At 41.9% G+C, this 15,358-nt stretch overlaps 1 protein-coding gene across 2 annotated transcripts in view; it reads left to right on the forward strand.

Moving 5' to 3' along the window:
* LOC129719321 (protein sidekick-2-like) overlaps positions 1-15,358 on the forward strand; it is a 311,872-nt gene that overhangs the window by 276,756 nt on the left and 19,758 nt on the right. For both annotated transcript variants that reach the window (XM_055670747.1, XM_055670745.1), the window contains 2 exons: positions 1,641-1,822; positions 2,135-2,322. In XM_055670747.1, the coding sequence (XP_055526722.1) occupies positions 1,641-1,822; positions 2,135-2,322 (370 nt within the window). The remainder of the gene's footprint in view (positions 1-1,640; positions 1,823-2,134; positions 2,323-15,358) is intronic.

Consider the following 15,358-nt stretch of genomic DNA (forward strand, 5'->3'; position numbering starts at 1 on the left):
CTAAGAAGATTTTCCAATCTATTGCTGCAAGAACGAAGGAAATCCATCGAATACTAACCGATTTATTAGCATTTGAAATTGGACATATTTTTCACTTTTTTCGGTTTTAGATTTTCATTTCACATCCCTATGTAGCCGAACTTCCTGAGAGAAGTATTCTACTTTAAAAATAGGGTGAACTTGTGAAGCTTTACTTTCCATCCCTACTATTTATGTCGTAGATTTAAAAATAGAGAGTAATCAATACGCCTGAATTATTTGCAACCTTTAGTGCAACAATACTAGAGGCATACAAAGGTAAACCATTACTTACTCTTGAAAAAAAAAATACATACGCTGTTAAAATATTGAATGAGTGATGGCGGCGTTAAAAAGTTGAATGAATAGACGTTGGAATGACTATGACTGCATGACTGTAATGATTTATAGACATCCGAGAATAATGCAGAAAACAAATAATGGTGTCACATTATGTTAGGCAATCGTTTTTACCTACAATTCTGATAGCAACGATCCTTCAAAAAGTGTTTTCAGCTGAATAGCAGAAGCACGATTTTGCACGGTTGTGGAATTTCACCCTGTACACATCGGGTTTCTTTGTGCAGTTCAGGACGCTTCAAGTTCATTTGCCTGATGCATGTTCATCATATCGTTTCCGTACCATAACACTGATCGCTATCAGACACAAAGTTTCAGTTCCGGCAATCACCTCGGCAAGTAAGCAGACAACCACTTTTTGTGCAGCAAAGCGAAACAAATAGGATGAAAACACAAACATTCCATTTGTTTTCACTTCCCCCATGTGCCTGCTCTGCCTCCTCAAAGAATGACCCTAGCCAGAAAACTTGATACCTAAAGCATGTTGGAACCTGACTAAGCTAGTGAAAGAACCTAGCAGGGAGAGAAACATTTTTCAGCACTTTAGGGGCAAATATTTTTCAACAAAATGTACGCTGACGTTTGCAATGCACTTGAACAGTCGCTCTAGTTCGACTGTACTAAAGCAGTATCAAAGCTTAGGCATTTGGACACGCACTCACACTCACACATACACACACACACACACACACACACAAATGCACAGACATGATTTCCTAGCGAAGTGCGGAAAACAAGAGAAAATTTATTCATTCGATGCTAAGCCAGGGCAAGAAAAGAGTCATCGCTCAAACTACGGTCGGTAACCACTGAGAATTCTAACCCGGTCCCAGAGTTGCCTGCTTGTCAAAAATCTTCTTTCACATTTTCGTATAGATTCTATTCCTCGCACTGGCAATCATGGCTGAGGCAATTCGGCGTAGAACGGAAATGCAAATAGTGCAATTATTTTCCCACAGGGAAAATGCACGTGATAAAAACATTCAATCTACTGCGTCCGGCTTCTTTCCCCAGTGGAAGTAAACAAACAGCCACTGCTGCTAGTATCATTAATACCAATTGCCTTGCGGTTAACAGGATCAAGAAACGGACTTGCTGACGGGACAAAGGAATATCCAGTCCACTGCAGCAGGCTCTAGTGAAATCGCAATGCAAAAGACAGATCCCAACCAATAATTAATATTCGCCTAACAAACGTTCCGGAGAAATTTGCCGTGACTAATTGAAAAGTGATGTTCATGTTCTGTTCTCTCTTTGCACAGGGTTGGCGAGAACGGAGACTGGGACGAAGTGGCTCCGATCAGGACCAAGGACAACGGCACTTCCTACCAAGTCAGTGCACTGCTGCCGTTCACCGTGTACAGCTTCCGGGTGATTGCTATCAACGAGTTGGGCCGCAGTCCGCCTTCCAAGGAGTCGTACTACTTCGTAACGCTGCGCGAAGGTAGGTTGTTTTTTTATGTTCCTACATAATTGCATTTCGTCGTCTCTGCAAAAATGGAATACATTGCCGAAAATAGAAACACCGTATAGTGTTTTGTGTTGTAGCCTTCCAAATTTTTCTTCCGCAAACTGCAAGATAACTAATTTAAAACAGAAATGCTGGCCGCATTATGGTAAACTTTCGAGCTACTAATAAACGTATTCATAGTGAAACATGTTGGCAACAAAATCTTTATCACACAAAACTGCTAACTAATGTTGACAGGTAGATTGTACATTTTTATTCTCTCACACTCCCCCTAAAAACTTCCAGCTCCAACCGGTAAACCTGTCACCACGATCGCTCACAACACGAGCGCTTCGTCGCTGTACATCTCGTGGAAGCCGCCCCCGCCGGACACCATTCTGGGCGAATTTCTTGGCTACCGGATCACGTACCGCACGCGGGACCGCAACCCGGACGACGTCAAGGAAATTTACATTCGTGACAGCTCCGTAGAGGTAAGAGATTTGAAACTGATGTGTAACTTTTTTTTCCCTGCTCCAAGAGGGGGAGGTGTAGCTGCCAATTCTGATTTCGGAAAAGATTGATTGCTTTGGCTTCGTGATTTCGGTTGGATCACTGCCGACAACTGCACTGCATGAGGCGGGGCCGTTTTGTACAAACAAATCGGTTTCGGTCTGCAATCGTCACTCTACTCAATCTTTGAACGAAAAAAAAACAATCCGGCCAGCAGTGCCGCGACCGTTCTCCATTATTTTTTTGTCACACGAGCGTTCTATTAGCTCGCTACTAAGTGTTGGTACGTGCGAAAAGGTGAATCGATTTCGATTAATGGCCGGTCATTTATCAGACGTTCTTTCGGCTGGAATTCAAGCGAGCGGTTTTCTGTTGATAGATTGAGCTTTTTTTTCTGACAGCTCTGACAGTGGGTTTCGATCCGAAGGATTGTTAACCTAAACGAAAGCAATCTATTACTTGTTGCGATAATTGCGTTTTATTATGAGTTTAGAAGTCGGATGGAAACGGATTCCATGAATCAAAACATTGCAATTTGCGAATGTGAAAAGTTGCCGTAATGAGATAATCTCATCTAATGTCTATTCAGCCAACTAATCATCAGAATTATTTAAATTGGATGAAACTGACTGGGAATCTATTTAAGATTTGACTTGATTTAAGGCTTGAAATCTGTTTTAAAACAGTAAATCAGTACACAGTGGTATGAGAGTAAAAAATCATTAACGTCATCATCGTTTCGTTTACTTTTCCTGGTTTTAATGGCATACTATTTTCAGTAGAAACTTAGTAGGTATATGAAAAGTCGCAACGAATGACATAAAGTTTTAAATCGGAGCTCCGTCGCTGTCAAACTTTTCAGTCTAGCAATTAAGAAAAATGGTGTCTTCAGCAAAGTTGTCGACAATGCTGTCACAAAAGCTTTGCCGAAGAAAGTTTTCTTTCAATTCTTCTTCTTCTGAAGATACAATATTTCATATTAGACTAGTTATTGAAATCCGATTTTAAAGATACTGTTGCATTTGCGTATTATATGCAAGCCATCCCGTGTGCATGTATGTGAGCTGTGGCAAGATTTTTTTTTTCTTGCTTTCGCGGCTAATGGATGGGTTATGCATAGCAGAGCAGACAGCCGGTGGCAACTGGTTGCTTGGAGTTCTATAACAGTTCCGTGCGCGGCTTTGCGTTCGGTAAGCAGGGGTGTAAAACTTTCACATGACTCTTGCTTGCGGTATCTAATCCACAAAATGAGCTATCAGCTTTTTGTCTGATTTGCGGGGGTGAGTTACCGCTTTTTATAATAGAGCGGTTGATCACTCACTCACTTTGAAAAACCAGCTCTTTAGATCAGTGCGTGAGTATATTGCAATAAAAGTTAGAAGAAAAGTGTCTACAGTGAAGTTTTTCATGACAATATTGTCTACATCTTTGCTGAAGACACCACTTCTCTCGAGTGCAAAACTAAGAGGTTAAATTTTGTAGCCTAGTGGCGCTAGTAACAAATTTATTTTCTTTCATGTTTTTTACATACTGTTTTTTTTTTATTTGAACTAGTAGATAAATAATACCAGTATTTGGAAGGTAAATGAAAAAAAAACATCATATTTTTGAGGACTTTTCAGGCAATAACTCGATCTGTGTAGAAGCTATCTATTTTTTGTCTTCCACAAAGTTGTGTGTTTCGAATGTGTAAAACTATATGCTGGAAATAGTTGCCTTCTGAATGCTACAGTTTTTTAGATAATCGAAAAAATCGGATTTCAACGATTAGTCTAATATGACACACTATATCTCCAGAACAAGAGAAGTTAGAAGAAAAGTGTCTTCAGCAAAGTTATTTGAGACACTATTATGTATATATAGATTTGATGAAGAAACCCTTATTTAAAAGTGTTAGAATAAAACGTAAAATTTTGTCGGGCCACTAGTTGTCGTTCTTTGAGGTTTTTATGTACTAAATTTCTTCTGATGATAAAACCAGTAGTTGTAGAGTAAATAAAAAGTTCACAATTTTGAACTCTCGTGTCACTACACAATTAAATAGAAAACAGTCAAAAAACCGTCGTTTATCAACGGCTCGATTTTCAAAAACGTATTTATTTTTTTGATCCTTATTTTTGAGGTTTTCAACCTGCGCCTGCATAGGGTAATGGGAAGTGTTCGCACAGTTCATTAAAAACAAACACATTTTTTCAACATAAATACCTACTCTATTATAATATTGTTAAAAGCTAAGTGTCTATGTTAATATACACCGTTCAACAATGCAAAATATTGAAAAATATCCTAGAAATATCAAAATTTCTACGAAGTACTAAAAACATATTTTGGTCCTCCAAATTTTTACTTTGGCCCACCTTTATATCTACAGACGTGTATGGAAATAGTTCGGACTAATTATTTTTAAGATCATCATCGGTATGTTTGGCAAATAGTGGGTTTGAGGAGAACATCCTTCTGCTGTGAATTTTTGTAATTTTTAGGCATCTAAAAATGAAATGATTTGGCGTATAGCGGTTTGACAGGCATTCTCATCTAATTTCATATCGTTAAATGTGATAAATTAAGAAGTAGTTACCTGTAAATTGTCACAAGCTGCTTTTTTGTTCACGTGCAACGGCCGAGCGGTAATCAAAGAAATGTCAAAACTTGGCATGGCCAAAATATGTTTGCTTCAGAAAGAGGCAAACATATTTCGGCCATGCGTTTAACCACTTTTTCAACTTTTTCCAACATGTTAGAGTATACAAACTGTTTCTATGACATTTTATTGATGTTACTACAACAACGAATTGTTTCATAAGCATACATATTTGTTACAACAGCTTCCGGACGTTGATTTGTATATTACCACTTCCTCTTGACTTTGGGTTGACTCAGCCATGACTTTGAATATGTCTGAAGTAATTCCAAAATAACATTACCTAGAGCCAGTTTTTCGCCGAAAATTATAGTGTAGTATGATTCTTAGGTGTGTTATTCAATGTTGCTTGCATAGTTTTCTAATATTCATCGAATTTATCAGATAAAATGCGTAAAATGTTACCGAGTGGGCTAAAATATGCATGTGGGGCAAAATACCCCCGTTACCCTAGTGCATAAATCGATCAACTTATTCAATATTTACGAAGTTTTAAAAATAAAATATATTGACTAAAGCCGTTCTTCATGGTCACCCTTTTCGGATTCTAATTAAAGGGTAATTTTTTCTAGTTTTAGGAAAAAAACTACTGAGAAAGCATATCTGTGTGTTTTGAAATTATTCTAAACAGCTTTAGGAACCGCCTGTGTATTGAGACGAAATACTCGAAATGTGTTGGGTGAAATTCAAACAAAAGTATGTCAATCTGCTCTCTATCTTTTAGGTGAATTTTGAGGATAGGTGAATTTTGAGGAGAATAAACCGAGAAATCCAGAAAAAATATTGTTTTTGCCCGGAAGTAATGCCTTCTAATTTTAAATTTGATGTCTTCATCGTGTTTCTCGAAAAATTTTACGTAAGAAGCACTTACCACTCCGTGGTAATATGAGCCAATCTTGAGTTATAACATTTTTACGAAAAATTAATTACGAAATTCAGAACTATTTTCGTAAAAATGCTATATCTCGAGATTGGCTAAAATTACCACGGGGTGATAAGTGTTTCTTACGTAAATTTTTCCAAGAAATACAATGAAACCATCAAATTTGAAATAAAATTAGCTGCATTTGCCGAAAAATGCAAATTTGGTTATAAAATACGAAAATAATTTATCTGGCAACACTTCCGGTCAAAAATAATATTAAAGAAAGGTATTATACCCAACTTAAACTCTGTAGGAATATAATAACACCTGAACTACATTATTGGATCTCATGCGATCGTACAACATCGCATTCGGCCTCGCGTCCATTCGGCCTCGCGTCCATTCGGCCTTGCGTCTATTCGGCCTCGCGTCCATATGCCTCGTGTCCGTATGCCTGCCGTCCATTATACCTAGCGTACTATGCCTCGCGTCCATATGCCTCGCGTCTATATGCCTAACGGGGTGTCATCCAACCAACCTTACTGGAAGGGAGAAGTAAAAAGGTACGTGCTCTTGTCGGCGCTAGTGCGTTAGACTTAGCGGGATGGATGTAGATCCCTCGCCTCCCGCGCCTCCATCCCCGAACCCCTCTGACCCTGACCCTTCTGTTACCCTCTCCCCTGTTCATTCTTCAGTCCCCCCTCGCCCCAGGCTTTACCCAGACGGAGCCCAGGGCAGCTATACTGTCTATTTTCGGCCAAAGGCGGGACCGAAATCGAAACAGTTGAACCTCTTGCAGATTTCTAAAGACCTGACGAAGGAGTACAAGGGCGTGACCGAAATTTCCAAGGTCCGGCCTAACAACCTCCGTGTCGTGGTCAGTAACCTGAAAGAGGCCAACGATATAGCTTGCTCTGAGCTCTTCACACGCGAGTATCGCGTTTACATACCCGCACGAGACGTGGAGATCGACGGTGTCATAACCGATTCGAGTCTGTCCCCGTCGAGTGTATACTGGAAAGTGCCAAAGGGTGCTTTAAGAACAAAACCTGTCCCGATGTAAAGGTGCTCGAAGGCAAACAATTGCAGTCAGCATCGATCATCGGTGGCAAAACAGTATACACCCCGTCAGACTCGTTTCGAGTTACGTTCGCCGGGTCAGCGCTACCAAGCCACGTCTCGATCCACCGGGCTCGTCTCCCTGTGCGATTATATGTGCCTCGCGTCATGAACTGCCTGAATTGCAAGCAGTTAGGCCATACAGCCGCCTACTGCTGCAATAAGGCACGTTGTGGCTAGTGTGGGGAGAATCATGCGGATGTTTCCTGCAGTAAAAATGCTGAAAAATGCATTCACTGTGGGGAGAGTCAGCATGAGCTCTCGACATGCCCGGTGTACATGCAGCGCCGGGATAAAATAAAGAGGTCCCTCAAAGAGCGTTCGAAGCGTTCTTACGCTGAGATGCTGAAGAAGACCGTTACCACTTCTCCCGTTACATCAAACCCTTATGATCTGTTGTCCTCTGATGAAACCGATTCTGACGATTCACCAGCGGGAACATCTTACGCCAATCCTGGGGAGTCTAGAAAGAGGAAAAATATTTCCTCTCCTAAACTTCCCAGAAAAGGTCCTAAGATTTCTCAAAGTGAAATGAAAGTTACAAACAAACCAAACAGTGCTGCGGAAAAACCGAAGCAAACTCCTCCTGGGCTTGCAAATTTAAAGTCCCAGAAGGAGTTCCCAGCACTGCCAGGAACATCTAAAACCCCAGTTGCTCCTTTTGCACATCCAGTTGATGAAACAAACTCTGGATTAGTGAAATTTTCTGACATTGTGGACTGGATTTTTGAAACTTTCAATGTACCCGATCCAATTAAAAATTTTCTTACAGCATTTCTCCCAACAGTTAGATCGTTTTTGAAGCAGTTGACTGCCCAATGGCCCCTCCTTGCAGCGATTGTATCCTCCGATGCCTAATTCAACTGCGTATATGAAGGATTCTATCTCTGTCTTACAGTGGAATTGTAGATGTATTTTACCATAAATTGATTCGTTTAAAGTTTTGATAAATAAAAACAAATGCGATGCATTTTCCCTTTGTGAAACTTGGCTTACTTCAAATATTGATCTCAACTTCCATGGTTTTAATATTATTTGCCTAGATCGAGACACCCCATATGGAGGAGTACTTTTAGGGAATAAAAAGTGCTATTCTTTCTATCGTATTAACCTCCCCTCGATTCCAGGCATCGAAGTTGTCGCATGTCAAATGACAATACAAGGTAAAGAGCTTTGTATTGCCTCAATATATATTCCTCCCAGAGCACAGGTTGGGCAACGGCTGCTTTTTCATTTAATAGAACTTCTTCCCTCGCCACGTTTGATTTTGGGAGACTTCAACTCTCATGGTGTGGCTTGGGGTTCCCCCCCCCCCCCCCCCAATGATAACCGCTCCTCTTTAATCTATAACCTTTGCGATGACTTCGACATGACTATTTTGAACAACGGCGAAATGACACGTATCCCGAAACCTCCAGCGCGCCCAAGCGCTTTGGATCTATCCTTATGTTCGACGTCGCTACGGTTTGATTGCACATGGAAGGTAATCCTCGATCCTCACGGTAGCGACCATTTGCCTATTCTTATTTCAATTACTAACGGGTCAACTCGCATGCGACCAGTTGACATTCCGTATGACCTCACACGGAATGTCGATTGGAAGTTATACGAGGGAATGATGTCAAAAGCGGTCGATTCGATTCAACATCATCCACCACTTGAAGAATACAGCCTCCTCGCGGGCTTGATTCTCGACGCCGCGTTGCAAGCCCAAACGAAGAAATATCCCGGCGTAACGATCAAAGAACGGCCTCCCACTCCGTGGTGGGACCAAGAGTGCTCCGATGTCTACACGCAAAGATCCGACGCGTATCTGACCTTCCGGGATACAGACGATGCCGACGACTTTAAACAATATTCGGAGCATGATACCAAGTTTAAAAGCTTGACTAAGACAAAGAAACGAGGATATTGGCGTAGGTTCGTAAACGAGACGTCGAGGGAGACATCAATGAGCACTCTTTGGAACACAGCCCGAAGAATGCGGAATCGCGTAACGGTCAACGAAAGCGAGGAGTCTTCAAGTAGGTGGATATTTGATTCTGCCAGGAAAGTAATGCCGGACTCTGTTCCTGAGCAAAATATTGTTCGTGATGCGTCTCCGGCCCACGACGCGATAGAATCACCTTTTACGATGGCAGAATTTTCAGTTGCCCTCCTGTCCTGTAACAATAACGCGCCTGGGTTAGATAGAATCAAATTCAACTTGTTGAAGAATCTACCCGGCAAAGCCAAGAGGCGCTTGTTGAACTTGTTCAATAAGTTCCTGGAGCAAAACATTGTACCGCAGGATTGGAGGCAAGTGAAGGTGATCGCCATCCAAAAACCAGGGAAACCAGCCTCTGATCACAACTCTTATAGGCCGATTGCAATGCTATCCTGTATCCGGAAATTGATGGAAAAATGATACTCCGTCGTTTAGACCATTGGGTCGAATCAAATGGCCTACTATCGGATACTCAATTTGGCTTCCGCCGTGCCAAAGGGACGAATGATTGTCTTGCGTTGCTTTCAACAGATATTCAGCTGGCGTATGCTCGCAAAGAACAAATGGCGTCTGCGTTCTTGGACATTAAGGGGGCATTTGATTCCGTTTCTATTGACATTCTTTCGGGTAAACTTCACCGACAAGGATTTTCTCCAATTTTGAACAATTTTTTGCACAATTTGCTGTCCGAAAAGCACATGCATTTTACGCACGGCGATTTGGCAACTTTTCGCATTAGCTACATGGGTGTTCCCCAGGGCTCATGTTTAAGCCCCCTTCTTTACAACTTTTATGTAAATGACATCGACGAATGTCTGGCAAATTCATGCACGATAAGACAACTTGCAGACGACAGTGTAATCTCTGTTACAGGAGCCAAAGCTGCCGATTTGCAAGGACCATTGCAAGATACCTTGGACAATTTGTCTGCTTGGGCTTTACAGCTAGGTATCGAATTCTCTCCGGAGAAGACTGAGATAATAGTTTTTTTTCTAGGAAGCATGAACCTGCTCAGCTTCAAACACAGCAATGGGTAAAACGATTTCTCAGGTTTTGGTACACAAATATCTTGGTGTCTGGTTCGACTCTAAAGGCACCTGGGGTTGTCACGTGAGGTATCTGATGAAAAAATGTCAACAAAGAGTGAATTTTCTTCGTACAATAACCGGACAATGGTGGGGAGCCCATCCAGGAGACCTTATAAGGCTTTACCAAACAACGATATTGTCTGTTATTGAGTACGGGTGTTTCTGCTTCCGCTCCGCAGCAAACACACATTTGATCAAACTGGAGCGAATACAATATCGTTGTTTGCGTATCGCCTCAGGTTGCATGCAATCGACCCATACGATGAGTTTGGAGGTCTTAGCTGGAGTACTACCATTGAAAACCCGCTTCTGGAGCCTGTCTTCTCGTATTCTTGTGAGGTCTTGAACCGTCCCGTGATTGAAAATTTTGAAAGGTTAATCGAACTTAATTCTCAAACCCGTTTTATGACATTGTATTTCCATCACATGTCCCAAAATATTAACCCTTCTTCGAATATTCCAAATCGTGTCAACTTATCAAATACTTCTGATTCTACTGTGTTTTTCGACACATCCATGATAGAAGAAACTCGTGGAATCCCGGATCATTTACGCGTGCAGCAGATCCCCAAAATTTTTTCCAATAAATATCGAAACATCAACTGCAACAATATGTTCTACACTGACGGATCACTTCTTGATGGGTCCACTGGCTTCGGTATCTTCAATAACAATTTAACCGTCTCCCATAAGCTCGATAATCCTGCTTCTGTTTACGTCGCAGAATTAGCTGCAATTCAGTACACCCTAGGGATTATCGAAAAAATGCCCACGGACCATTATTTCATCTTTACGGACAGTCTCAGTTCCATTGAGGCTCTCCGATCGATGAAAGATGTTAAGCACTCTCCGTATTTCCTGGGGAAAATACGGGAACATCTGAGTGCTTTATCCGAAAAATCTACTCAGATTACCTTAGCGTGGGTCCCTTCTCACTGCTCGATACCGGGTAATGAGAAAGTGGACTTTTTGGCTAAGGTGGGCGCAACAAACGGTGATATTTATGAAAGACCAATTGCCTTTAATGAATTTTTCGCATTTGTACGTCAGAATACGATCATCAGTTGGCAAAATTCTTGGACCAAGGGGGAACTGGGAAGGTGGTTACATTCCATAATCCCCAAGGTATCGACGAACCCGTGGTTCAAGGGGTTGGATGTAGGTCGGGATTTCATTTGCGTGATGTCCCGGCTTATGTCCAATCACTATAGATTTGACGCGCATCTCCGTCGTGTTGGGCTCGGGGAGAGTGGTATCTGTGCCTGTGGTGAAGGTTATCACGACATAGAGCACGTTGTTTGGTCATGCCCTGTACACCGTGACGCCAGGTCTAAATTAATAGCTTCCCTGCAGGCCGAAAGTAGGCAACCGGCTGTTCCTGTTCGTGATGTCTTGGCGAGCCGTGACCTATCCTACATGTCCCTTATATACGTTTTCCTGAAATCCATCCACGCCCCAGTTTAATCCTATTCCCTTCCGCCTACATCCAACCAAACGACAAGAACACGTTAAGACCCCGGATCCGGAAACAGTAATCAGACCCGCACGATACTCTCAGGTCCCGAGGGAGACAACCCAATATGCCAGTCCGTAATATCTTGGCCCAGCAGCGGAACATATTCAATATGCTGCTTACCTATGGCAATGAAAACCATCAAACAGCAGACCTGTTTAATGCAAAATATTCTAGCTTTAAGTTAGATTTAGTTTCAGCTCGTAGTCGGCAGCGAGGATAAAAAATTTGCTTTTAGTTATTAAGATACTTTAGAAAGTAAGCTACCAGATATAATTGGCGCCGTTAAACATTGAATTGTATTTGTGCCGTGTCAAATAAACTAAAGATGAAGAAAAATAACAAATGTAGTGAATTTTATTCCAATATTAATAGTTTCATCGTATTTTTCGAAAAATTTCAAATAAGAAATACGTTTCACCTGGATGTAATATGGGCCAATCTCGAAATATAACAGTTTCACGAAAATAGTTCTAAATTTCTGATAGGTGAGTGGTAAGAAAATAAACCAAGATATCCAGGAAAAATATTAGTTTTTACCGGTAGTGTTGCCCGATAAATTAATTTTCAGTTTCAAAATTAAAATTGAATATATAGCAAGTGCAGTTAATCTTATCTCGAAACACTGTACGTTAAGGCAAGTTTTTTTTATTCCACTGGGACAGAGAAAATCTACGCGGGAATAGAGAAACGATATTGCGATTTACGACTGCCTGGTAAGTGTTTCTTATTTAAAAATTTATAAAAAAATATAGTAACTTTTTTCTGTCTGTCTGTCTGTCTGTCTGTCTGTCTGTCTGTCTGTCTGTCTGTCTGTCTGTCTGTCTGTCTGTCTGTCTGTCTGTCTGTCTGTCTGTCTGTCTGTCTGTCTGTCTGTCTGTCTGTCTGTCTGTCTGTCTGTCTGTCTGTCTGTCTGTCTGTCTGTCTGTCTGTCTGTCTGTCTGTCTGTCTGTCTGTCTGTCTGTCTGTCTGTCTGTCTGTCTGTCTGTCTGTCTGTCTGTCTGTCTGTCTGTCTGTCTGTCTGTCTGTCTGTCTGTCTGTCTGTCTGTCTGTCTGTCTGTCTGTCTGTCTGTCTGTCTGTCTGTCTGTCTGTCTGTCTGTCTGTCTGTCTGTCTGTCTGTCTGTCTGTCTGTCTGTCTGTCTGTCTGTCTGTCTGTCTGTCTGTCTGTCTGTCTGTCTGTCTGTCTGTCTGTCTGTCTGTCTGTCTGTCTGTCTGTCTGTCTGTCTGTCTGTCTGTCTGTCTGTCTGTCTGTCTGTCTGTCTGTCTGTCTGTCTGTCTGTCTGTCTGTCTGTCTGTCTGTCTGTCTGTCTGTCTGTCTGTCTGTCTGTCTGTCTGTCTGTCTGTCTGTCTGTCTGTCTGTCTGTCTGTCTGTCTGTCTGTCTGTCTGTCTGTCTGTCTGTCTGTCTGTCTGTCTGTCTGTCTGTCTGTCTGTCTGTCTGTCTGTCTGTCTGTCTGTCTGTCTGTCTGTCTGTCTGTCTGTCTGTCTGTCTGTCTGTCTGTCTGTCTGTCTGTCTGTCTGTCTGTCTGTCTGTCTGTCTGTCTGTCTGTCTGTCGGAAATATTTAAAACTAATTATACCTCGAACGTTAAGTTTCAAACATTATCTTCAATTTCGACATTTTTGATAGAAATCTATTTCCAATGATACAATATGATTTCAATACTAATTTCAAATCGTGAAGCTCTTGGCAACTAACTTTTTAAATGCATCTGTCTTCAAGATATTTCTAAATGAGGCGTGAAATATTTATCTGTTCATGAAAATACTTCTTTTTCGTAGATTTTTTGTAGTTCTCATGAACCACATGGATTCACATTCACGGGGATTTATTTCCATCGGTGGAAAAACTCAAAGGACCGACAAAACCTATGCAAAAACTCAGCAGTCCTTTTAGAAAATGTCTCATGTCGTTTTCGTTTTCGCGGTGTAGCTACACTCGGACTGCACTTTTGACACCGTAAATGTTTTATTTGACTTTCCGGACTACACTTTTTCTGTCCCGGACTACACCCGAAGAAAGCAGTGTGTACTGTAGGAAGTTACCAACAAATTCACACGTATGTGTCAAAACTGGTTTGTTTTGGTTCTCGTTCCACGTGGCAAAGTGTCAGGTAATTTTTTTTCAGCACATTTGCGAGATGGACATATGAAATGGAAACGAGACGAAATGACGATGACGATAATGACCAAAACAAAACATATTGACAGCTATCCCATTATTACGCATACCAATGCAACTACAATTTTTTTCATAACCGCACACATATTGAATATTCATCCACATGTGTTGAGGTGAGCTCAGTTAGAGGAGAGGTAATTAGTGAAAGTAAAAGCAAATTATAACCCTTTCAATATGGCTCATTTCACGACCTCTAGGTACAACTTTGCTGCAGCGCTCCTAGAGCGTTCGAATACAATCCCCAACAATCTCCTTCAACAATCTTGCCATTAAACCATATCTTCGAGCGACACAGTCTTCAACTAAGTGAAAACGTGAACGAACGCATAATCACTCAAAGTTTCATTTAAATGGATAACAGGATTTCCGATGGATGGATGGATGGATGGAATTAATGTGCTACTTAGAAAGGATTAACTCTTCATAGACGTTATTAGAACATCAAACATTGTTTTCTGTTTACTGCTGCTGTTTTGATACTGTGGTTCAGCATATTAATCTTTGTCATGGAAGGGATAAATAATATGGATTTCTACACCACTGCAGTAGTACGATTAATTAATCGTATATTCTATTTCGTTGGTTCGATTGCCATGGTATTTTCTGCCTTTTATGGAAATTGAACGCTAATACTCAATACAGAAATCACGGCAAAGCACACCCAATTGCCTATTGACGTAAAACGCTTACCACCAAACATCGATTGAAGATAATACCTGGCCAATCACCGTAACCGCCAGTACCAGTACCAAACTATTATCGGTTCCACTTAGAGCTCTAGCCTCGAAACGACCACGGGACATACATATCAAACCCCAAGCCCACCACCTTTCCAGCTTCGTCGTGACGAAACTGTCAACCGGACTGACAGCAGGCGATAAATCACACCGATCACTATCGGCCAACGATCCGCTAAGCCATTTCGAAAAATAGGATAATGCTGCCCTCGGACAAAACGACCGCGCTCGGAAGCGGCCATGTTTTCATGTCAACGAGCCATTCATTCAATTGCCATTGTAAACATCGACTCAATTTCCTCATCTACACTTTCCACGCGGACCACGAACGAACCCATCAAAACTAATAGAAATACCCGGTCCTCTTTCTCTTCCCTAGTCTCCTCCTCGTTGTGAAATGAATCGGTTTCGATTCATTCCACTGATAAACCGCAACTCGATGGCAATCCCAACGAACGCCTCTCGCGTAGCTCGGCTACCCTTCAGGGGGAAAAGGCACTATGATTACTTGAAATCGGTCGTGCCGCGATGGGGTTCCAAAATATGCTTTAATGAGCTCGCCGTTCGGGTTTCCCGTCTGCCACGGCAGGACACAACCCCGATACCACCAGCAACAGGCCGCTTAAGATATTATGGCTTGTTTTCCGCGCGATCGAGACACGCCCTTTGTTTCGGTTTCGGATGGAAAATTGATAATATTACCGTAAGCCACGCACGACCTTCCGGGATGTGTTTGCCGTGTGCGCCACGGTTGGCTGTTGCCGCCGGGTTGCGAACGAATTGATTTTATAGTCCCGATAAGATGCGCCTCCGCCGCCGCCAACCGGCCGGTCGGCTTTCGGGTTGCCGTTTCCGACGATTCCGATCGACTGGCTGTTGACTGACAT

Source organism: Wyeomyia smithii, chromosome 1 (assembly GCF_029784165.1).
Source record: "Wyeomyia smithii strain HCP4-BCI-WySm-NY-G18 chromosome 1, ASM2978416v1, whole genome shotgun sequence".
Classification (NCBI taxonomy): Eukaryota; Metazoa; Arthropoda; class Insecta; order Diptera; family Culicidae; genus Wyeomyia; species Wyeomyia smithii.